The 24870-nt window shown below is 38.1% G+C and overlaps 1 protein-coding gene across 10 annotated transcripts in view; it reads right to left on the bottom strand.

The window, feature by feature from the left end:
* Nucleotides 1–337: 337 nt before the first annotated feature.
* The window catches only part of Grip (Glutamate receptor interacting protein), a 77354-nt gene continuing 52821 nt past the window's right edge, over nucleotides 338–24870 (bottom strand). For 9 of the 10 annotated variants that reach the window (XM_087351866.1, XM_087351989.1, XM_087351933.1 and 6 more), the window contains 17 exons: nucleotides 22974–23136; nucleotides 21982–22290; nucleotides 19786–19979; nucleotides 18364–18540; nucleotides 17391–17559; nucleotides 15738–15967; nucleotides 14711–14926; nucleotides 12621–12746; nucleotides 12061–12216; nucleotides 11291–11491; nucleotides 8669–8785; nucleotides 7756–7851; nucleotides 7052–7368; nucleotides 5651–5800; nucleotides 4380–4499; nucleotides 3242–3344; nucleotides 338–2214 (listed from right to left, as the gene is read on the bottom strand). In XM_087351866.1, coding sequence (XP_087207992.1) covers nucleotides 3243–3344; nucleotides 4380–4499; nucleotides 5651–5800; nucleotides 7052–7368; nucleotides 7756–7851; nucleotides 8669–8785; nucleotides 11291–11491; nucleotides 12061–12216; nucleotides 12621–12746; nucleotides 14711–14926; nucleotides 15738–15967; nucleotides 17391–17559; nucleotides 18364–18540; nucleotides 19786–19979; nucleotides 21982–22290; nucleotides 22974–23136 — 2843 coding nt within the window. In that variant the 3' untranslated portion in view covers nucleotides 338–2214; nucleotide 3242. The remainder of the gene's footprint in view (nucleotides 2215–3241; nucleotides 3345–4379; nucleotides 4500–5650; nucleotides 5801–7051; nucleotides 7369–7755; nucleotides 7852–8668; nucleotides 8786–11290; nucleotides 11492–12060; nucleotides 12217–12620; nucleotides 12747–14710; nucleotides 14927–15737; nucleotides 15968–17390; nucleotides 17560–18363; nucleotides 18541–19785; nucleotides 19980–21981; nucleotides 22291–22973; nucleotides 23137–24870) is intronic. The other variant, XM_087351895.1, reaches the window with a different exon arrangement.

Genomic DNA, 24870 nt, shown 5'->3' with positions numbered 1-24870 from the left:
GTGACAATGTTTGTTGGACAATTTTAACAGCTGATATCTAAGTATTCATCATTTTTACCAATTTCCTCTCTAAGGAGAACTTCAAAGTATTTTCAAGAATGTCAACCTCCAGAAACAAAATGACTACTCAAGTAAGCATTCAAGGTCGAAACCAAACACAGAAATTTCAGTCCCATACTGTTGACACAGCAACACCTACTGTTCCATATAATTACAGATTATATCTCTTAGTTTGAAGGAAGATCTGGCACTTAAAATAATGTGCGCAAATTACTATGGATAATATCTGGATCCAAGATGATACACTATAAGAGGAATGGATAAAATTACATAACACTGAACTTCAACATTTATACTTTACTCATAGGATAATGTAATTCTAACACGCAAGACAGTTCTGCACATGAAACAGAATTGTATTTAATTGCAGCTAACAACAAATATTTGAATATGGTTGCTTGACTTTTTGATCACCACTTACTTGTATTACAACTGTTGCCGTGGCAATACTGTCCAGGGAGGCTTACTATGTATCTGGCTACATCCTGCTGTAAGTATACCTACAGTTATAACTGCATTACCTAGTTTGATAGTGTGTTTCAGTGAATACCATGACAATTAAATAGGGTTACATTTCTGACCTGTCAAAAATTGATAAAAAAATTTGTTATTACTAAGTCAACACTGCATACTTTATTGTGGCTTGTAAATATTTTACGTAAAAGTATGGTTTGAAGGCTTTTGATGACACACTAGCAAACTTTATGAGACCACTATTTTCAGAAAACTTCAGTTTGGCAGATATTTATGAATTTTTTTTTCTATTTCCATTTCCTCAATCCCAAATCTCCACTCAAAATCTTCCTCACAGTTTCTCTATCTAATTTTAGTTCTTCTGCCATCATTCGTACACTTAATCGTCTGTCAGAACGAACCAATGTCCGCACTTTTTCCACATTTTCGGCGAGTTCTCGGACATCCAGTTCTTTCGTTGTCTTCCAAGTCTTCCCTACCCTCTTTAAACCTTTTATGCCACTCAAAGACACTCAACTTTTTCATAGCATCCACACCATAAACCTCTGTTAACATCTGTACAGTTTCACTAGCGCTTTTGCCCAATTTTGCACAAAACTTGATGTTAGTGCGTTGTTCCAACAGCCTATCACTCATTTTCCGTCGGGATGACACCACACTAACTTACAACTCTCCCGCTGTTTCCCTGTCACCACAATCTTTACGGTAAGAAGACCGCCGACAATGGCGCCACTCACACGTGGTAGTGAATCAAGGAACCACGAAGCACTAGTTTTAAACGCGTAAAACTAATAAAATACTGCCGCAAAAGTTCACCGGGAAAAAATATGGATTTTAGATCCTTCCGAATTTCGGAATACTGGACATGGGGTCCGACACTGAAAATGTTGCTATAAAAGACACTCACACATAAACTGCCTTTATTCAGAGACCAGTCAAGTGCCTGTCAGAGATGTAACCCCTAATTTGGGATTGGCGGCATGATAATGTGCTGCTTGGTCGAATGTATTACATGCCTCATGGTGAAGTTACAGCTGGTAATGAAGAAATTGTGGCATGGTAATGTGCATGGGAGGAATTTTGAGGGAAACTAGCTCCAGTGCCACTTCAACCATTAATTGGGACTGAAAACAGGTGTCCATGATAAAAAAACTGTATGATAGAGGCTGATGTCTACACTGGCAACCAGGATGGTGAACCCTCTTGGGGCTATGCAACGACAATATGTAAGTTCTCCACTTTATGCATGCAGCAAAGAACACATCCAAATGAAATCTTAGTTTCATTTTAAAATTGATGTTTCCTGTTGTCAGTCTCAAATACAAGAAGGAAAAGTGTTCATTTCTGGGTTAGAGTTTTATTATAATGAAGTCAGAGTTTCACACAACAAACTGAAATGCCAGAAAATAAATAAATTTAACTTATGAATACAATTTTATGCTATCCTAATTTCAGCTATGTACATCAGTATTTATGCTAATCTTTCACTGAGGTAGTTCTCTCACGTCTTGTGGAAAGTGGTGTGAGTTGTCAGTATTTCTGACAAAACAAGTAGTTTCCTTGCCATGTCGGGAATATGTCGAGCACCAAAATAAATATGATGGAATTTTGTTGTATTCCAGGCTTAGATGGTACAGGGTAATCAGGTTGTGTTTCACTGTGATTCAGGATCAAGCTGCCCTACACAGAAAAATATTGCATTACATTAACAAAATGTACATTGACATAATATAATGAAATTTCATCAGCTTCTCTATTTTAAAAATTTCTGAAATGCAATAAGAAGTAAATGGAATATTACAGATGACCAGGGATGGCACAGAATTAGCATCTTGCAAGTCTATATTTATTTAGTGTTCTGTCTGACGACAGGTCCATATAAACAGAATCCTTCCATCCTTTTCTCGGACTGGGACCTGTTCATACACGTCCTTGGCAGATGATCCAGAAGTGGTTTGCCATTGCCTTCTTCTGTGTGTGAATGGAGTAATTGTTGGGATGCCACGGAGGAAAACTCCGTGTTGCCTAGACCACGGCTTTGCCCAACACAAGTTATAAATTCGGGCACCGCCGGGAATCGAACCCGAGACCCCAGGATTACAAGGCCAGCGTTCTAACCGCTAGACCACCGTGGCATTTCTTGCAAGTCTAAGAAAAATAAAAGGCAGAGAAAGTAGTTGCTTCAATCTGCACACACCTTATACCTTATAACTTTCATTGTAAGACTCTATATCAGTGCTCCCCAAACCTGGATAAATTACCCCAAAATGGGTAAAAGTGGTTTTTCTTTGGGTAACGACACACCTTGGAATACACATTACACCTACATGTGTGAAGTAGGCTTTCCACTCTTGCCTTCATATAGAGCACAAAACGAAACTGTTTGCTGAACCCCGAATACGATTTGAGGTGTGCTCTGTCTCCAATTGTTCCCAAATTTGCGGAACTAGTAAATAAGATGGGGCAGTGGCATTGTACTCATTAGCTGGGACCCGGGTGAGAATAAATATCACTGCCATGTGATGCCAATGAGTTTCCAGCCCATTAACCCACATGCCATTATTGTCAGAGGTTAGCATCTTACCAATTCCTGTACATTTCAGAATTTGAAAGAGAAACTGGTGTTGTTAACCTCTTTTATCAGTGATGAAACTAAACTACATACAACTGATAGAAGAACCAAATTTATTAAATACAAAAATAGTACCTTACAAAGTCTTGGTTATGGTTCCTGAACTGTGATTATCTGGTACAGGATGTTGAACTGGACCAATCTCTTCTTCAGACCAGGACAGAACTCCAGTGCATTCCTGCAATAGACATAAAATAGATACTTGCCGAAGTTTCTACTCCAGCATGTTGTACGGGGAGGGGTAAATTGTAAAATAAGTACACCTGTCTTAGTAGGATTTGAGGTTTTCATGGCGGTGAGTCTAAAGATGTCTGTCTTCTGGGCTGTTGCGCCGTGTAGTCTGGTAGAAGTTTACTGACATTTCAGAGGTCCTTGCTATCTCCATCAACACGGTGATGAGTCATTACCCTGATGATGTAGGCGGCAAGGACCTCTGAAACGCTGGCAAACTTCTACCAGATTACATGGCGTAACCCAGAAGACAGCCATCTTAAAATATACCTGTCTTGTTAATAAGATCTGCAGTTTTTATTCTGACTCAGACATTTTTCAATGAAGTAAAACCAAGACTCATTTATAAAAGTTATAATTTTAATCACTTTAAATCATAAGAACAACTTTGGGAAAAACTCTGGATGTACATTTTCCTTCAGCTGCTTCAGTTTATGCCACAGCTGCAAGTTAATAATTATAAAACATGTTATCTGTGTATGCCTGCAATTTCCACTAATACAAATTCTGACTATGCCACATGTCAGATATAACCCAAGATTTACACTGTTTGCATCAATTAACACACAGAAGGGTTCCATACAAAATTTGTGGGAGTGGTTCATTAGCTTTCACAACCAAAATGAAAAATAAATATTGATTTTGCATGGCTACATGTTGTTTTAAAACTTACAAAAACTATTATCTTAAGAAAAGTTTTATATTTTGTAATGATCTAGTCACACTAAATTTAATTAAAGTCTGTAAACAACTGGTTCAAATATTTTGGGGTTGACTCATGGACATAATACCATAAGACAAGGGAAGTAAGCTAAATCAAGACTTCAAACCAGCACACATATCACATTTAGATAATATTTTGCGTTAATAACCTATCAAGAAAGTAGATAATAAAATGAAGTTGACAGCAAAGTTAAGTTGATCACAGCCAATACCACACAAGGATATTTGAGGATCCTTTGTGAAGTTACAAGCTACTCACCTCATTATCTGCTAAAAAGACACTGTTTCTTGCAACAGTAAGCTCCAGTTTTTCACCTGCTGAGGCTATGAGAGGCACTGTGAGACAACAGTCAAAGTCATGGGTTCGTGTCTCATTTACCTAAAAGTACAGAAGCGAAAACTGCATTCATATATTTATGAGAGCATTATCATGTTGTGTATCTACTTGGTGGTTGGTCACTGTCTTCAACTGCTCCCTGTTCACTGGTACAAATATAAACATATCATATGACACAAGAAATACAACACAACATGTTCCGAAACCATTCATTCAGATAAAAATATTGCTACACCAGTGACATAACCTCACACTGAACCAGGACACAGAACCAGCAATATATACAACAAAAATGATGCATAACTTTATATATCATAATAAGAGTAACACACAATGAACACTATATCACAGGAAATGTATGAAGACAGTGTCAAACCACTAAATTAGACACAAATCCTGATAATATTCTCATGAAGATTTTAATACAGTTTCATCGGTTTTACTGTTACATCACATTATTGCTTTTACTGTCATTATTACATAAAAACAGCAGAAAACAGATTTACATTGTGAAGTGCAGTAACTTACTATCTTGAATATAATTTGACTAGCTTCTAAAGAGAAAAGCAAACATTATTACAGGTGCATGTTCAATTTAAAGTTATCAGATCCTGTTTATTCAACCTTGTTGTGGTAGTTTCCCTCGATGGACTAATGGTTAGCATACTCGCCATTGGACCCAATGTTCGTGGGTTCAAACTCGACAGAGGTCGATGGATTTTTAAGGGTGATAAAAATCCGTAGCACAAATTCCTTCGGAGGGGAACTAAAGCCGGCGGTCCCATGTTGTAGATTTACAGCATGTAAAAGAATCTTACGAGCATGAACGAGATGTTTTGTAAGCAAACTTCAGTGGCCATTTCTCACCCAAGTCTCCTGATTCACTGCTAGATGGCTCTAGCAATCAAATCAGGTTTGAGTAGAAATTGTGCAGAAGCAGTGGGCTCATCACTCACTACTCACAAATGCACACTTCAAGACCAAGAAACCTCCGATTAGGAGGCAGCAAAGACCCACAACTGAATTGTAGAGCCAAGGAACAACAACAACAATTTGTTGAGGTAATTTTTAAATTTGTATATATTAATACTTATAAAAGCTACCCATTTTTTCTACATCATCAATATTTGCTTTATGCAACAATTCAGAATTATCTACAGCAGCTAATATTTGCCAATGTCCATCATACAAACCTGCAGAATACGATCATATGGTCGCAATACTGCACTCATGTCTGCAGGTCCACCCTTTCGAATTCTGTTTATGTACACTCCTCGTTCATAAAGGCCATCAGACACACTAAATCCAAAATCTTCATACACAGGATCTTTGAACAGTGTCACCTGGGAAAAAGGAATCGTCTAATAATAAATCATAAGAACGTGACAATTATGATGTCATACACACTAAGCTTTTAAATTGAATTACCATTCGTAATCATTGTTATGGAATAAAATTAACTCTTAATCTCTCAATGATTAAGGTACATATAGATCAAAAAGTTGTGCAACCCATTCCTGACACATGTTATATTTGTCAAAAAATTATTTTAGTACTGTACACTGACTTCTTAGATATTCTGCAATTCCATAAAAAATGGTCAAATATTTAATGAAAGTAGCATAACACACAGTATTCAAGATAAGCCATTCCACAATGGGATAATTCCTCATTTATACAGACCAAATAGTTTTGTGAGGACAGTAAAATGCAGAAAGCTAGAGTCAGCCGAGCATGCAGCTAAGATGTGGGAAATAAAGTTCTTGGATGACCAAGGAGATGGGAGGATAACATTAAAACAGATCTTAGGGAAGAAAAGACAGGTTGTAAATGGAACTGGCTCAATATAATTTTTTAATGGGCATTTGTAAACCTTTGGAATGTGCTACCAGTATTAATCAGGGCAGTTTCCCAAACTGTGTTCTGTAGAACAATGGCATTCCATGCCACAAGATGAGGAGTGCCATAACAGATGTCAGACACAGATTCTCTTCACCAGCTGTCAGACGCACGTTACTCTACACAACATCTCTTGATAAATATAACGTCTGACTACAATAAGCAACTTACCATGAAAATGGAAAGCTACAAACAGAACTACGGATCATTATAATATATTGCATCAAATATCTAATAGTTTTTAAAATATTTTAAATTGATAAAAACCTGAAGACGACGGTATTACCCGTCGAAACATGTCGTTTTAATAAAAGCGCTAAAAAATATAAATGTAAAATCGTATTTACGATTAAGAGCGCTAATATAATATTTTACACAACAAAATGTTTTAATATTATATAATTTTTACAACACCAATAAACTTCAAACGTTTGTGTATAGACTGTACAAAATAAATATATTCTGTTTCTTGTTGTCAACATTATAAGAATATTTTTTAATCTTTTCAGGCCTCTGTTTTTGTGGGTATTTTTTCATAGCTAACGTCCCATCAGGTGGGGCATAAGACTAGAAATGGTCCGGAGTTTCATTGGCACTTTAGGAAATCAAAAGGGTTGAACAGTCGAATTAGTTTGGGAAACATTGAATTAGGGAATTTTATTTGGTGTAATATCATTATCTTTCTTTCTACCAACCTGATGGAGTTCCAAGTGTTGAGATCCAGGGGTGACATGGGTATATAAACTACAACCATATGCATCATTCACATAGACATTACCCCTCGTATCAGCACCGTAGTTCATACCAAGCAATGTGGGGTCTTCTGAACCAACATACTGTCGTCTATGAGGAAGCGTGTTGTTGCAAAGATAGTGTGGAAGTGGGAGAGGTGAAGGGGGTGGAGAGTCAGCAGGAAAATACACATCTTTCTGGACAGAAGGAAGCTTCTGACCCACCGAAGGAACAGGATTGCCTGAGAACATGATGTCTGCACAAGGCAGTGACGACTCTCCTGTAACAGGTACGGAAGCAAAATGCAATGTTCTGTATTACACCACACAGGCCATGCACATGATACACATGTGCACACAAACTTGTCAGTGATGTTATTCTAGTTTGTGACACCAGATGGTGTTGCAGGTGGTTATGAGCATTTCAGAGGAACATACTGCCTCCACATTCACAAAACCTTCACCACATAATATCATAAATGCACCCCTTTTTTACAGCTATCAAAGGTTAACATCATGAATTATAACTGTTACTATCAAATTCTATGTGTAAAAATATGATCACTGAGGATAAATTAAATATAAAATATTGTAAATTTTGAGAAAAAAATAGTCTGTAAAATTACCTTATCTGTGATGATAATTTGGAATAATATGGTTGTACCTACCTGACCTCATGGTGCCAGCACCAAGGACTTGTTTAGTAGATGGCGCTTCATCATCAACTGGTGGTGACTTGTCCTTCTCCTCATCAGACACAGCTCCTGTGGGGCATTGTCCCAATGTAACTGAGCACGATTCTAGGGACTGTAGTGTGGGTTCTTTTATCCAAAGCCAATCAATGTTAAATCCATTAATTTCTATCTAAATTAGACTAGCCTTTGTGAACAAAAACATAGGCATACATATGCACTGATATTAACAAGGACTCCCAAAAGCATCCACAAACTTCCCAGAAATTTGATTAACCCTTTCACAGTCATGATACAGATAGGATTTAAAACATTCATATTCCTCTTATACAACACACAGCAGGCAGATTTTGCCAATTTGTAGCTACATTTCAAAACACGAATCTGAAGCTTTTAAAAATACACAGTATTTATTTTCTAAAATGCACAATTGCAACATCATGCTTTTCCTTTCCACTACACACTGGAACTAGTAAACGTCTTGCAAAATGTACTATTCTTCCATGAATCTGTAATCATTTAAATTAAATAAGATACATCCAACTCTTACAAAACATCATGAACATTTTAAGATATACCTTCTTTTAAACTGAAGAAGCCCTGCAAAGGATGTATTTGGCATATAGCAGAAGACAGCAACATGAATAGTAATAACAAACTTATCAGGGCAGTACATTTTATCACTTTAAATTGTTTCTTTCGATTTTCTGTTAAATGAACATAATTTATGCTGCCCTTTTGTTCATATCATAACTGTTAACTGACAGTATTCTAAACATTTATGCAATAATGCAAACAAAATTATGAACTGCAGCAATGGCATTAAAATGTAAAATTTTTAATTTCTGATTGGGATACGAACGCTCTTGTAAATATTCAAATAACATACCAGACTGTCCACTGTCAATGCTATGACAGCTGTGGGAAATGTTGTCCCAAATCTGGCTGCTTGCTGACAACTGACCTTCCAACCCCACTTTATGCTTCCTTTTAACAGTTGCACTCTCTGGAAACAGGTAGGTTTTGCGGCGATGTCAAATAATCAGTGCAAAAGAAGCATCTATTACAATACTTCCCATTGTCTTCAAGTGTAATGTATGTATGAATACAATACATATTTTTACTAGAGTAGTTTCCTGCCAATTGTAGGAAATGCATACATAATTTAATATGAGTCTGACAAAACCAATTTTTGTTAGGACCGAACTGCAAATGTGGATGAACAAGCAGGAGTATTACCACTCATCCAAAAACAAAGTGACGTTAGAAACAAAGAAAGTGCTGCGATCAGACTTGCAAACTATCAGTAGTCCATGATCTCACCAAGGATTTTTAAGGTTTTTCTCAGTTACTCAAGGTTAATGTCTGGTTAAATCCTTAAAATACTTCATCCCCAATCCTTTCAAGTTCACTGATGCCACTAAACAAAAAATACACTTATTTATACATAATACTTTTATAAATGGAGCATGGTCTACACTAGAACAGTTTTCTATGCCCTTGTAGAGGAGAAAGGTTTCTTTATACTGAGATTTGTCCACTGAAGTGATAACAAAATTTTACCTTCTAAGACAGAATATGAGAAATATGACAGGCTTTGAAAAATTATGACAATTATAACAAGGTCAGTTATGCACAAATGATGTAGCAAGACTGGCAACACATGTGGCATGAAAGCCTATTTAGGGAGGGATAGGGCACAAGAAATTACTTGATGGTAATGGTCTGGAGATATAAATGTGATGTGTATTTACTGACAAATATGCATAATCCACCAGCAACAAAAGGAAAATATTTTGACAAATATGGAAATGTTTTGAAGCTACAAATTGTACAGCACTGTAACCAGCATATTGATAAGGGTGACAGAATGACCAACAGTTACTCAACCCAACAGTGGACATGCGAGACAGACAAAAAAAACTTTCTACATCTGTGTGATATAACTACTGTGAATAGCTTCATCCTCCTAACATCATATGGTGTCAAAATGACACATAGAAACTTCTTACTTGCCCTTGTATAAAACGTGACTGAAAATAATGGGAGACTGCCTCAGTCCTGTAATCCCATTGGCAGACTAACTGCAGTTTTGAAAAATATTAGTCGGCTCAAGGTACACTTCAGGAGTCATCGGCTAATCCACACCTTCGAAGTTAATTTCACGTTTCACACGAGGGATACAAAGGCGAGTGCAAGTAAACAGCAAGGAGTGTGTGTGGGGCTCTATATTGGTGAGAGTATGAAGTGTACCACAAAAATTACAAACAGTTCTGTTTTAAGGAGTGCTGGTAGGCTTTGAAGCCACAAAGCATCTGACCAAACAGGAATATAAATAGTTTCTTCTGCAATGTGGTCTGCTGAGCAATAGCTTCAGTACCAGAAGAAAATTCAGTATACGGGTCTCTCACAGGATAGGGTACTGCAATTTAACAACCCAGCATATGGGTCTCACATAAGTTAAAGGTTAATTGCTATTGGGGTTTTGTTTTCCTGTACCTTCTATTTGTATTGTGTTGTCTACACACTATAATTATAAGGTGCCTTGGAAAGCCCTTTTTCTTCCATTCCTTTCACAGTTAATTTCAATTAACCTTGTCAAAAGCTCTAAGTAATTAATGAAAGCTGAAGATATATCACAATACTAAGTTCTTTGTAAATTTCAAACAGCTATATCTGCAAAGATACAATTAATACATAACTTTCCCTTCATTAATCTACATGTTCCTTTTCTGATATCTTATTAATTCCATTGGTTAAGAAGTTAGCATACATTTCACTGCAGATATTCAGTAAAAAAATGTCTCTAAAGATACTCCAGTCAACTAACATCTAAGCTTTATTCCTTCACTTACATGAATTCATTCTGAGTTATCACAATTCTAGAGACAGTGGACTTTTATCTGGAATCAAATATAGGTAACTGACATAAGTAAAGATTTAATGTTTTCAAGTCCCATTGGTTTCAACAAGTTGCTCGCTATAATGTCCAATTTGAGGTTAAAATAGTTATCTAACTACTGACTCAATAAAATTTCCATAAAAATTCTTCTTATTCTTCTTTTTCCGGTTTAACAGTGTTTGTACATTTTCCGGTACCCTTTACGGATCCCCAACTTTTTTTTTTCAGTTAGCTTGATCTATGGACATTCAGTAGGACTCCTTGGACGAGGGATCGGCCCATCACAAGGCCTCTACCTGTACACAGGACAACACAACACAGAAAAACATCCATGGCTTGAGTGGGATTCGAACCCACAGTCCCTGCGACCAAGCGGCACAAGACCCACGCCTCAGACAGCGCGGCCACTGCGAACCCCATAAAAATTCTTCAAACACTAATATTTTCTATACTTTCTGAAGTCTTAAGCAAACAGGTATCTCCCCACAGGTCTATAACGTAAATGAGACAAATTAAACACTGAAGTGTCGGTTTAAAACAGACACCGCGCTTTTCAATACCACTGGCGGAAAGCTTGGGTGTAAGTTATACTGACTGGTCCACACTTACCTGACTTGTACATTTCTGCCACAGAAAGCTGCTGGTGCTGCTGAAGTGGATGACTGCATTCTGGTGAGGTGTTATTGCTAGGAGCAGACTGTTCCAAAACTGAACTATCCCATGATTCTACTGCACTGTCAACAGATGGCAGAGCTGGACCAAACTGACCAGCAGAAAGTACTGTGTTCTCGCAGCTATCTGACACAGGTTCTGTTAAAAAATGGGCAATAAATTCTCTTCTATACTGTAAGCACTCCACTTTAGTTTAAAGAATGCCAAGATAAAGTGAATGTTGGTAACCTGACAAAAGCATGGTAGGGCTATAAAATATACTTAACCCTTTGACTGCTCCATTAGTAAATTCTACAGGTGGTGCACTACCGCTGAAACATTTTCTGTGATTTTTCATTTATTAATACACACCATACCCTAAAATACCTTTTCATACAAAGTATGGCACAATGACACATTTATTCAGATAGTGCAACCAATTTCATAGGATATAGGATTTGAGACTTTCGTGGCGAGTACAATCAATAAAATCTTCTCGGGCAATCAGCTACGTCAACTGGTTACCGTAGTTTACTACGGTAACCATTTGACGCAGCCGATTGCCCAAGAAGATTTTATTGATTTCATAGTTGCTGAATCAGATCTGCAGGACCTCATAAATCAATGGTAATGCAAAATAAAATTTAGAGCGGACTAATATTGATCCTCAAACTGCCAGTTACGAATCTCTCTTCTGTTCTATGCCACCTACTGCACATATTCCTTACTTGTTACAGTTCTGGCTATCTTGAGGGTGACAGTGTCTCCAGAACTCTGCAACAAAGCTATTGCCTCTGAAAGTGGTTTCCCTCTGAGAGATTCTCCATTAATTGCCAGTAGCCTGTCTCCCACATGAAGTGCACCTGTCTGTTCTGCCAAACCACCTGAAAGAAATAGAAATCCACTCACTTTTATATTAATCCAATAGACTAAACAGACAGTAAATTTCTGGCTTGAATTCTCTCTAGAGATTGAACTCCAATGTAATAACATCAACAGAGATGATGAATTCGCAATACGCACATCATTGAGTGACTGACTCCATGGTGCAACAGCCCAAAGCCGAGCCTTGGCCTCCTCCCATGTGGGAGGTTTCTTTGTCTGTTGAAGTGTGCATTTGTGAGTGACCAGCCCACTGCCTCTGTACAGTTTCTACTCAAGCCTGATTTGTCTGCTAGAGCCATCTAGCAGAGAATCAGAAGACACTTGGGTGAGAAATGGCCACTGAATTTATGTAATCCCAGTATTTGGGAAGAATATGTAGGCTATTTTGAAATGAAAGAAATACCTTGTGTAAGACCTGATATTGTTATTGGTTCAAACGGCTCTTCTGAACCAGCAATTGTTATTCCCAGAGGACCTCCAAGCCTCGCAAGCTCTACAGTGTATACTACACTGCAGCTGTCTGGAACATCTACAATACAATCAATTTACATCTTATTACAAAATTTAGACACCAAATTCACAATTTGAACATCTGGATTGTAGTCTTCTGAATTATGAAGCCATGTAGCCTTTTAGTGGTTACCAAGATTACAGAGGAACTTAACACCTCTACGTTTAGGGTAGAAGTTAAGACAGCAGGGTATCATAACCCTGAAGACCACAACTCATCAACTCTCACAATTTAAATCAGAATTTATCAACTTCTTCATACTCAGGGTCCCACTCATCCTTGCTGATTGATTTGCAGGCTGCAACTATATGAATGAGGACAATTTACTGAATCAACTAACTCACTATTGAAAAATGTTTTAAGTACGAGTATTACTCAATAATTTCCTGTAACACAATCAGTCTTTCATCATCAGGTTTAATTTCTGTTTTTGTGATGTACAGGTAGCCCTCGATTTGTGCTGGTTCAATTTGCGCCGATTCAGAATAACACCGATTTTGAAACCAGAAAGTCAAAAGGTGAAAAAAAATATATTTTACTATTATTCATAACGTTTTACAATGTTTCTCGTACTGCTGCTTATACCAAATCGTAATTCTTACATTGCTGATTTTGAATAAAAATTATAAATACAGTCATCTCTGCAATTACGTACGTTTCGTTAACGCGAATTTGCTCCAATGAGATCGATGAATTGGTAAAAGCTGTTTGTGAAATGCAAAGTTTTGCATATGCGAGTTTGCTCTTCTGCAATTTCATTCCTGGCGCTTTAAACTTTCAAAGGACTAATTTAATCTCTGCGGAGGTACCGGGGTTATTTTAACCACACGATTTTCTATAGGTCGGCGTCTTACATGAACGGAACTATCGCATAACAGCAGAGATGACTGTACACATCAACCACATGAAAGAATCGCAGTCAATCGCGGGGACCAACGAATTGCCGACTGTAAGTGTATATAATATATTTTTTTAAATACCCTTTAATTTATTTACATTATTTCAGAGCTTTAAATGTAAAGCCTGTATGCAATTGTGTCTGTAGATAGACAGTGATGAGCTACGGTAGATCAGTCAGTACTGTGACTGGATATGGACTAGACGACCAAGGTTCGATCCCCGACTGGGGCAGATTTTCCTGTAGCCTCTGCGTCCAGACCGGCTCTGGGGCCCACCCAGCCTCCTATTCAATGGGTACCAGGGTCTTTTCCCAGGGGTAAAGCGTGGTTGGAGCTTGACGCTAACCACTCACCATTATCTATTGCCGAGGTTAAGAACGAGTAGGAGCTATACCTCCACTCCCCCCAAGCACCTACTTGGCATATAGTGGGACAGCTTTATTTTACTTTAGGTTGATCATAATATTATTTCTATAGTGCAATTTCAAAGACACCTATTTGCGCTTTCTAAGGGTTTACACACAATTAAATACTTTTATTGGTAACTTTCTTGTACAATTTTTGTGTGTGTATAGAAGAATAAAAAATTCTGTAGTTGTTTGTCTAAGGTAAAAGAAATGCATACACAATGCATTCACATTTTAACATAAATACATTAATAATATCACAATGTTTTTCAAAATATAAATCTAATAACAGCAGAAAATGTATATATGTGTAATATTCCTTTCAATTAGAAATATTCTTGCAGAGCTACAGCTTGAGGAATGGCTGATAGTGGTAAAATAAACTTTTCTGTATAATACGATTTTATTTTATTCTTGTATGCGGGTTCTTAAGAAAGATACATTGTTTTATGAAAATACATGCACAGTGTAGCATAACTGTGGAATTTAAATTGGGCCAGCAGGGAATACAGGGATTTAAAAGTCTGATACTTTAAAAGTTAATCAAAATAAACTTTTGCACATAAGAATGGCATTAGAACGCTGTCCGAAAAGGTTAATCACAACACATTCACCAGACTCAAATGCTCAGGAATTAAGTTTATGAACGTGTTTTTCAGATTTATGAATATTTTACCTGGGAATGTATCATCCTTTTGTATCCTGAGTGTAACAATATCTGAAGATTCCTGCAAAATCTGCTGAGTATCTTCCAATGAGCACTGATCCAGTCTGAGGCTATCAATGGCCAGCAATTTGTCCCCAGGTTGCAGAGTTCCGGTCCGATGAGCCACAGAGCCTCGGCGGATATCAGAAATCAGAAGAGGTTCTCCTAACTGGCGGGATTTTGAAGCTGCCAACATTTCAAATGATAAAATTGTGCTTGTAAAAAAGTTAACATATTTGTTAAAAAAAATTTCATGCATAAAGTGTATCCAATGCTACATGGGGACTGCTGCTCTTATGGCATCAGTGTTGAAATGTGTAACATAAAAATTAATTAACATTTTGCCATGGTACATTACATTCCCCACAGTTGAAAGATGGCCAACATGAAACCATATTCTGAACAAGCATCCTTAATAAACCTGAGACTGAGTCATACATAAAAAAGTGAAAATGTACTTCTTGAATAGCTCTTAAAATATAGCTTTAACAGATTTCAGTTTCTCATGGCAGTAACTATGAAACTAATTGTCTTCTGGGGTGTTGTGCCATGCAGTCTGGTAGTAGTATACCAACATTTCAGACATACTTGCTGCCTCCATCATCAGGACAATAAGTCCTGATGATGGAGGCAGGAAATACCTCTGAAAAATGGTAAATTTCTACCAGACTACATGGCACAACATCCCAGAAGAAAGTCATCTTCAGGAGATTAAACTTTGTTCCTTTGAGCAGAAACATGGAACAAGCCACTGGTACTGTAAAAGGTTAATATCTTTATAAAATGATGAAATAACAAGGAAAATAATTAAAAATTAATTTCTGACAATCTATGAAGCCACAGAAGCATTTAAGACATGTAAGATGATATTAATTTGAATGTATAAAAATTTTAATATCACAACATAGTAGGATATATATGTCCCTTTTGATACTCAAGTGTTAACAAATGTGAAAAATGTGTTTCCTTGAACGCTACATTTTTATAAATGATATACCTGTAATTGTGATACCAAGTCCACTACCTCGTCTTGCAAGTTTCACAGAAAAAATGCCACTAGATGGAACAACTGCATCAGCAACATCAAACTCCACATGAAGAGTCATCAAGGCTTCACTATCAGCACAAAGTAAGAGCTGTGCGACTTCATTTGCACACAGACCATCCAATGCTACCGATTTGTTGTTGACTGCCAAAATCCGATCACCAGATTGAAGACAACCGCATCTGTGGAACGTAGGATATATACAAAGCAGACATTTAAACTACTGACTTTCCACATATAAGATGTGCCATCAGCTACATCAAAATTAGTAAAAAGAAAACATGATTATTTCCAATTAGCATCAAATTTCATATACACATCTGTCACAATTCATTACCACTATTAACTAAAACATTTTAGTGGTGATGGCTCACGACTCCTGGCACGTACAGCATATCCTGCAAGCATGGTCAATTCTATATTGGTCAGGCTGGCCATTCCACCATGACGGGGGCCAAGAAGCAGCAGTATCACATCTACCTCAAGCATCAAGATGAATCAGCCACACACAACTCTAACTTACACCACCACATTCAACTCCAGAACACTACAATCCTCTCCACCAAGTTCAGGTAAATGGACCGAATTATCAGGAAGGACACTGAGATTGTGCTACACCCCAATAAAAAAGAACAGGGAGGATGGACTTTGCCTGAGCCAGTCATGGAAGCTGCTCTGCCACTTTTTTCCAAATGTTGTAGGAAGCCTTTGAAAGAACAGTGCCTGTCTCTACTTGGTGACTAGGCCAGCATGCTGTCTTCTTCAGGACATGAATCTGGCCCAGGCCAATTTCATTATTTCCTCTCTCTGAACTCTCACTTTATTTAATCCAGTTTCTCCACTGTGTATTTCCTTTAATCATTCTCCTTCTTCCATCTACCCTCATTACCTGATGTCAGGTGGTCTTCCCCATGTACTTAAGAGGTCCTTATAAGGGCTATATCCTTTACCCCCCCCCCCCTCTCTCTCTCTGCATCTCCTTTCCCTCATTTGTGGCAAAGCTTTGATACGCCCCCTTCTATTGGCCCCGTTTCCCTCACCCGATCTTCACCATATTTCCCACTAGTCTTTTCAAGGTTCTGTCATGACTAACTGGTTCCCATATCTAAAACTGATTTCTTGCATGTGGTTTACTCATTGCCCTGATGATGGAGGCAGAAAATATCTCTGAAATGTTGGTTAACTTCCTCCAAACTACACAGTGCTACAACCTAGAAGACAGCCATCTTCAATGTAGATGCGTTTGAAATGCTGCGGTCTTTTTAGTACAATAAATTTGGGATGAGTTCAAACCCATCTCACATAATATATTAAAAAAAACAAATGTTTCTAAAAACGGGTAGTTACTGAATACTATTTAATGGTGGTTTTCCTGTAAGATATATAGTAAACTCCAGCTAACTATGTAATTAACTGCATGTCTCTTCTGTATACCACACAAAATCTATTCAATTCAAAGCCTTTTTTATATATAATGGTCATTTCAGGTGGGAAGAAGTTGAGAATTCCATAAACTTATTTTTTTGAGTACAAAAATGTTCGCAGATAAAATTATTCTTTTGGAAATTACTGCCCTGGAGCAATAAGTAGATAATGAACATATACCTATCGGCCGGTCCCCCTGGCTCAATGCTGCCGATGACAATAGGTGGAGGTTTGGAGTCTACTGAACTCGTTACAGTCAGCCCATAGCCATTATGATCAGGCTGTAGGGTGACGTGAAGGGTCTCAGCGTGGCATAACACACCACCCGTGTAGCTCCCAGGAAGAGATGCTGCCAATCAGACATACCTTAAGCTCCAATTACAATCGCAATAAAACAGTCCATCATAACATATTTACTCTACAACCAAATGATCTGTGGGTATAACAAAGATGGATAATTTTTAAGAACTTGAATGAATAATAGCAAAAAATAAATATTGTTGTAACATCACTAATATAAGAAACAACTGAACAACAGATCATATTTTTTAATGTATTAAGTGAAGCTTTCGTGGCGACTGAAACTGATGAAAGACTCTTGGGTTACAAGCCGTATTGGTTCCATACTAAGGTTTCTCTTCTTTATCACGCCGTCTCCTTCACAGGAGGTTGGCGACGTATTATGAACAGGATCCTTCCATCCTTTTCTTGGACTGGGACCTGTTCATATACGTTCTTGGCAGATGATCCAGAAGTGGTTTGCCATTGCCTTCTTCTGTGTGTGAATGGAGTAATTGTTGGGATGCCACGGAGGAAAACTCCGTGTTGCCTAGACCACGGCCTTGACCAACACAAGTTATAAATTTGGGCACCGCCGGGAATCGAACCCGAGACCCCAGGATTACAAGGCCAGCGTTCTGACCGCTAGAGGTTTAATCCTTATAAAATATTTGTGTCTATCACACACTATTTATATTAATCTTTATTGGGAGAAAACCTCTAGCATCTCCAATAGAATTGTATTCCTTCATCTGGTCAAAACTGGGATCTTCCATGACTCCAAGTGAATACACAGTCAGTAGTCAAAGAAAATAAACATCATCATATTTGTGACTCTATCATTCCAGACACTTACAATGTAACAATCATATACCTGTGTCATGGCAGCTGGTGCTATTACTCTCCGCCTTGCCCAACCTATTGAGCCGTGGATGATAACGATGACTGTGGTGTCTGCTACGATGACGGCATGAATTGAGTGTGCTAAAACCTGATGGACTTGGGCTAGGGGAATGGAGGCCTGTCGTACTGCACTTTGGCCCAAGAAAACCTTGAATAAATGGAAAATTTTAATATTTTAAGTTAAAATAAATTTAGTGATAAAGTTACTAGCTAGCGATGTCTTAATATTACAGAGATTCCAGGTTACAATCTCTGGAGACTGGCTATCAATACCAAGATTTCTCACATTATACGTGAAGCCTTCCAACTTAATTCTAGGAGACTTCTGAAAATAGGTCGTGACAACTTCCATGCAATTCCCAGGACAGTTCGTTTACTGTCTTATCACATGGCTAATGGCATATAACTCTGAAGCAAGAGAGTAAAATTCTTCAAAATGTCCCTTCACCCTACACAAATCCCAGGTGTAAGGATTTCTTTGTGCTTCAGTTTACAGACCTGTCTATGTCTGTCTGTCTGTCTGTCATGTCTCCCAGCCAGATCATGTTGCAATTTATCAGTGAGCCTAGAAACTAAACGCTGCGCATTATAGCAACTCGAGAATGGATAATAGGATTTTCGTTAAATGTAGTATACTGATAAAACCATTATTTGTTTGTTTAATTATTTTATACGACCCGTTCTTCAGTGCCTGAGAATCTGCAGGTCCAAACTTTTCGTTGGCCCTGATCTATAGACAGTAGGACTCCATGGACGAGTGATCGACCCATCGCAAGGCCTCTACCAGTACACAGGACAACACAACACAGAAAGACGCAGACAAACATCCATGCCTTGAGTGGGATTCGAACCCACGATCCCAGCGACCAAGAGGCACAAGGCCCACGCGGCCACTGTGATGGCGCTGATAAAACCATTATAGGCTATATAATGTTACACTGTTATGATAACATTGGATATTACTCTTACCTCTGCTAGCACTGTTAGATTTGTTATTCCCTTGGTTGCCCTGATTATCTCACTGCCTGTCTGCCTATTCTATGTTCTATAAATTGCTTTGTGCTGCACTTACACCAAAATTAAGGTGGTGATACTCAAAAAAGCCCTATGAGTATGAAATCAATAGGAAACACAACAGACGGAGAAAGATTTGTTGATAGATGGCCACTAAGTCAATGAGACTGAATACCTGACAGCCCTAAAAGGTACTGAAAATATCTTCTGTGGAATGGGGTAGAGGTCCAATTTGTCAGTATGATTGGCAGTCGTCTAATAATATGCTAACATATAGTGTGATCCATCCCTCTTGGGTACTAACAGTGCCGGAGTTACCCAATGTTACTGTTTCAATGAGTCTGTCATTGCAGTAATATTTAGGACAAAGTTGTTCTACCTCTGCTACGGACACTGTCCTCAGACAGTCTCCAGCCACAGTTCAACTGCGAGAGTGGCAGAATCTCCAGAGTAATTTGAGCATTATTAATATTTCTTAGCAGCTGCATCACTTCTACGGCAGTCATGGTTGACCCATCTATGCGTGTCTCATTGATTGCTAGGATTTGATCACCCACGTGCAGAGCGCCACACCTGCAAGAAATAATCACACACTTGAAATGAGCGTTCCAGTAGACTGAAAAGTGAGTCAAATGTTTGTTACTTTTATCAGGCTTTCTGTTTGACATTTAAAGGCCCAGAGTGTATTGGAAGATAAGGCAGTGGTATCCATAACTGGCATGCATCACATCCTATACCATGGCTTTGTCATTATTATATCGGGTTATAATCCATGAAAAAATATCAGTGTACATCAGCGGTCCCCAACCTTTTTGTGCCTACGGGCACAATTGAGAGTTCATGAGATCGTGGCAGGCACCAACCAATTAACAAAGCCAAATTTTCTTTTCTCTGGACAAATAAGATATAAACACCAAATAATACACAAAACAACACGACGTTTAAATGATATAAAAAGCCATGTAATCAAAAATATGTAGTTTTGTAAGTACAATTATTATTACTCAAGTGGGAAGTTAGCGTGATGTTTGGCACTGCATTTCATCGGCCAGTTTTTCAAATTTGGGAGTGTAGGATGATGTTGCTGCTCGCAAACAATCGTCAAGATGGGCGTCAGTAAGTCCAGATCTGCGCTTTGATTTTATAATGTTCATGGTTGAACGGTCTTTATTATTCAGTATAACCTCTTTCCGTAACAACGCGGGCACCCAAAAAAGCCTTGGTGGGTGCCATGGAGGACCACTGGTGTACACTAAAAGAATAGCTGTATAAACCTCACTTATTTTCTTGTCAAAAGGGCTCCTTTCCTCTCTTCTGTAAGTATTTTTACATGCGCCCCCTTAAGAACCAACAGCTATGATTTGTAAGTGGGAAATACCTTCTTATATTTGGCTATATGCTGTAACTTTCAAATAAACTTCAAGCACAAGATATTTATAAGATATTTTTAAGTTTATATGACGGCTATATATAGCCGAAACATGTCGTAAATGTTCCACATGTAAATCGAGTACTCGATAAGGAACGTAAAATGATATTTTAATCTTTTAACTATCTTATATTGTGATTGACGGCCAATTTTAATATATTTTAATATTCAAGCACAAGGTTCGTCTATGCTGATGATGTAAATCTACTGGGAAATAACATAAATACAATAAAAAACAACACATAACCTCCAACTGATGCTAGTCAAGAGGTTGGTCTAGAGGTAATCACAGAGAAAACTAAGTATATGTTGATGTCTCGTCAACAAAATCATACCATAAAGACAGCTAATGGATCCTTTAAAAATGTGGTAAAGTTCAGATATCTGGGAGCAACAGTAACAAATCAAAATTTAATTCATGATGAAATTAAGGGTAGATTAAATTCTGGTAATGCTTGAAACCATTAAGTTCAGAACCCTCTGTCTTCTCGTCTGCCGTCTAAAATAGTAAAGATTAAAATAGACAAAACTATAATTTTTCCTGTAGTTTTGTATGGGTGTGAAACTTGGTTTCTGACACTAAGGGAGGAACAACAGAATGAGGGCGTTTGAGAACAGGGTGCTAAGGAGAATATCTGGACCTAAGAGGGATGAATTACTAGGAGACTGGAGAAAGTTGTATAATGAAGAGCTTCATAAGTTGTACTCCTTGCCAAATATAATTTGACTGATGAAGTCAAGGAGGGTAAGATGGGCAGGACATGTAGCCTGCATGGGAGAGAAGAGGAATTCATACAGGGTTTTGGTTGGTAAACCAGAAGGAAAGAGACCTAGACGTAGGTGGGAGGATAATATTAAAATGAATCTTAGAGAAACAGGATGGGGTGGAGCAGTTTAAACTCATGAAATGCATGCCACTATTTACTTCAAAATATTTGATTTCTCCATGTCTTGTAAGAAAACCTACAGATTTAAACAGAGGCAATAATTTACGAAGATGCAAAACTATGTATACGCACAATAAATTCAAATGTTAGCAATATTAAAAGAGATAAAAAATATTTCCATTAATTCATTTGAAAATTGATAAAATAAAAATTAATCATTCTCAAACAACAAGTACAGAAATATGATAGTGTTCATTACCTTTCTGCTACGCTTGCAGGTTTGATGCTCTCTATAACAATTACAGTTGAAGTCTCCCCTTCTTGCCTTGAGATGGCACTGGTCAAAGTGACACCCAGGTCTTTCACGGGCGGCCTGTCAATCTCCACCAGTAACGGACCTATCGCCTGACGAACCGACTCCAGCACGCTCACATCATATTCAATTGTCAACACAGTAAACTTAGAGTCTGACTGGTGGAGAAGAGTTTGAGCATCTGCTAAGTTAGCGCAGTGCAGAGACTGCCCATCCACTGCCACTAGACGATCACCACTCTTCAAGGAACCTTCCCTGTAAGAACCCAAACCACTTTTACCTTCCTCCACTAATTAATGAAGAGCTGATTTCCATTTCAGTTAATTTCAGCCTTGATTGATTTTGAAGATTTCCGTCTTCTGGGTTGTTGCGCTGTGTAGTCTGGTCGATGTTAACCAACGTTTCAGAGGTCATACTGCCTCCGTCATCAGGGCGATGAGTATGAAGATTTCTGTCTTCTGGGTTGTTGCGCTGTGTAGTCTGGTCGATGTTAACCAACGTTTCAGAGGTCATACTGCCTCCGTCATCAGAGTATGAAGATTTCCGTCTTCTGGGTTGTTGCGCTGTGTAGTCTGGTCGATGTTAGCCAACGTTTCAGAGGTCATACTGCCTCCGTCATCAGGGCGATGACCAGACTACACAGCGCAACAACCTAGAAGACGGAAATCTTCATACTCACCGCTGTGAAAACCTCAAATCTTTGATTGATTTTCTTACTTAGCTCGCATACCACCAGTGAGAAACACTGCTTTAATGTATAGCAAGACTTTTCGATCACACTGTATAATTAACATGATCATGAAAATGTTTACTGTTTTACGCAACACTTAAAACTTTCATAACATTCAGAGTTATAAATCTTGATCTTTATTCAGTAGGCTTATTATTTGAAACAAGCTCTGGTGGAAGCAACTACCAACATTAATTCGCAGACTTACCTATCTGCAGGTCCCCCAGGGTGGACACAAGTTACCACAAGAGGCCGTGACAGGAGAGGGTCCGGATGAACTCCTCCTCGCAAAGTGAACCCCAGACTACCGGCTTCTCGCTCTATTGTCACGTTCGTCACTTTCGGACACACGTATAAGGAGCTGTCTGATGCTGCAAAAAAAACAGAACTTACAATTAATTTTCTTACAGCAGGCCACAAAATTTAACAATACCAAGACCACCAAATGCCACATTTAAGCGACAAAGATGACCGTCTTCTGGGTAGTAGCACCGTTTAGTCTGGTAGACATTTACCAACATTTCAGATGTCCTTACTACCTCCAACATCAGGGCAATGAGGCAGCAAGGACCTCTAAAACATTGGTAAACTTCAACCGGACTACACAGCGCAACAACCCAGAAGACAGAGATCTTCATATTCACTGCTGCGAGAACCTCAAATCCTACGCATTTAAGTGGTCAAAATTCCTCCTATACATTTTTGAGGTACTGGGTTCTATTCCTGACCTTTAGAAGACAGATCTTACATGTATATTCTGTGGTTTTATTTAGTCTCCGTGGCTAAATGGTAGAATAAACCATGAATGTTTCCTTCCCCATCCTCCAACAACTCACCATTCAGAATAAGCCTCTCATTTGGTGCTACATAACTCACTCAGTGTTGTTAAATAAAATAAGAAATAAAGAAACACATCGCAATTAAGATTACTTCAGTAGATATCAATTATAAGACTCAGAGGCAGCTCTAGAGCTGGCAAGACTAATAAAACTTCAATATAAGATCACGACAACTTATTGGACAGGTATAATTACAATTTTATTTCATTCCCCTGAATTTGGCAGTGCTAAATTAATCTATAACAGTCGAATAATCTAATATTAAAGTCAAATTACGTTCGACAGAAAGGCAATATCTCTTGTCAAAAGGTAATCTTACGTAAGTTTTTATTAATTTCAATTTTGAAAAAAAGATCTTTCTGCTGAAGCAAAACATCAAAATAAACTTCAATTAAATTATTATCTATAACATATTTTGGTGAATCATAAAAGTTTATATTTGAAGGTACATTCCCGGTACACATTCTCAGTTCCTCAAATAATTCTTCGCCATTTATACCGGAATCGGACAACTCAGACAGCGTTAAGTAGCAATTTTAGTTATTTACTACATTGTATAAGTTCTTCATTGGACTTGTCCTTTAAAGAAGAAATATTTTAGAGAAAACCAAAACACGGTGGAGTAGGTTTCTAACCCTTCAAAATCGAGATTCTTCACGGGTGTCGAACACGGTACTGTGCGCCTTGGAAAGCCGCCGATAGTCCCACAAACAGATCCTGTCACTGTACAATACGTTACAAAATTTTGTGCAGACTTCCAGCTTTCTTTTGTATACAGTCTGCGTCTTCAGTTTACAATTTAAATTGAAAGTCTTCACTATCGTCGCCATACAAATACAAGTTTCTTTAATGTTACTGTCTATCAAAATACAGACTCAGAACACCTAGACCGCCTTCAACATAACACACCTAGGAACGTGATTGCTGCATCTGTAGGTCTCTTTTAACCCGACGGAGAAATCCGGTTTCCAAAAGACCATTTCTCAATAATGGCTACTGCGTCAGGCTGATCACGAAAACATTCACTGGCCACCACCAGCGCCAAATACGAAAACAGACGAGAACTTGCGGAATGATACGAAGAAAACCAAGTTCTTTTGATTTTTCTTCAAACTTCTACTGTCGCGAAGGGCTTTTGGTCTTGAACGAAACTCGACGGAATCCCCGACTACTAACAACAAAATGCACATACTGAGGTTTAAAGTGGTGAATCAAAACCCTAAGACACCAACAAAACACGTTTACTCGTGATGTAATCGAACTGAG

This window comes from Zootermopsis nevadensis, unplaced genomic scaffold, assembly GCF_977971745.1.
Source record: "Zootermopsis nevadensis isolate Lab colony 2312 unplaced genomic scaffold, Znev_1.0 Znev_ptg000001l, whole genome shotgun sequence".
NCBI classification, from domain to species: domain Eukaryota; kingdom Metazoa; phylum Arthropoda; class Insecta; order Blattodea; family Termopsidae; genus Zootermopsis; species Zootermopsis nevadensis.
Note: the sequence above shows the minus strand (reverse complement) of the source record. Positions and strands in the feature narration are given on the sequence as shown.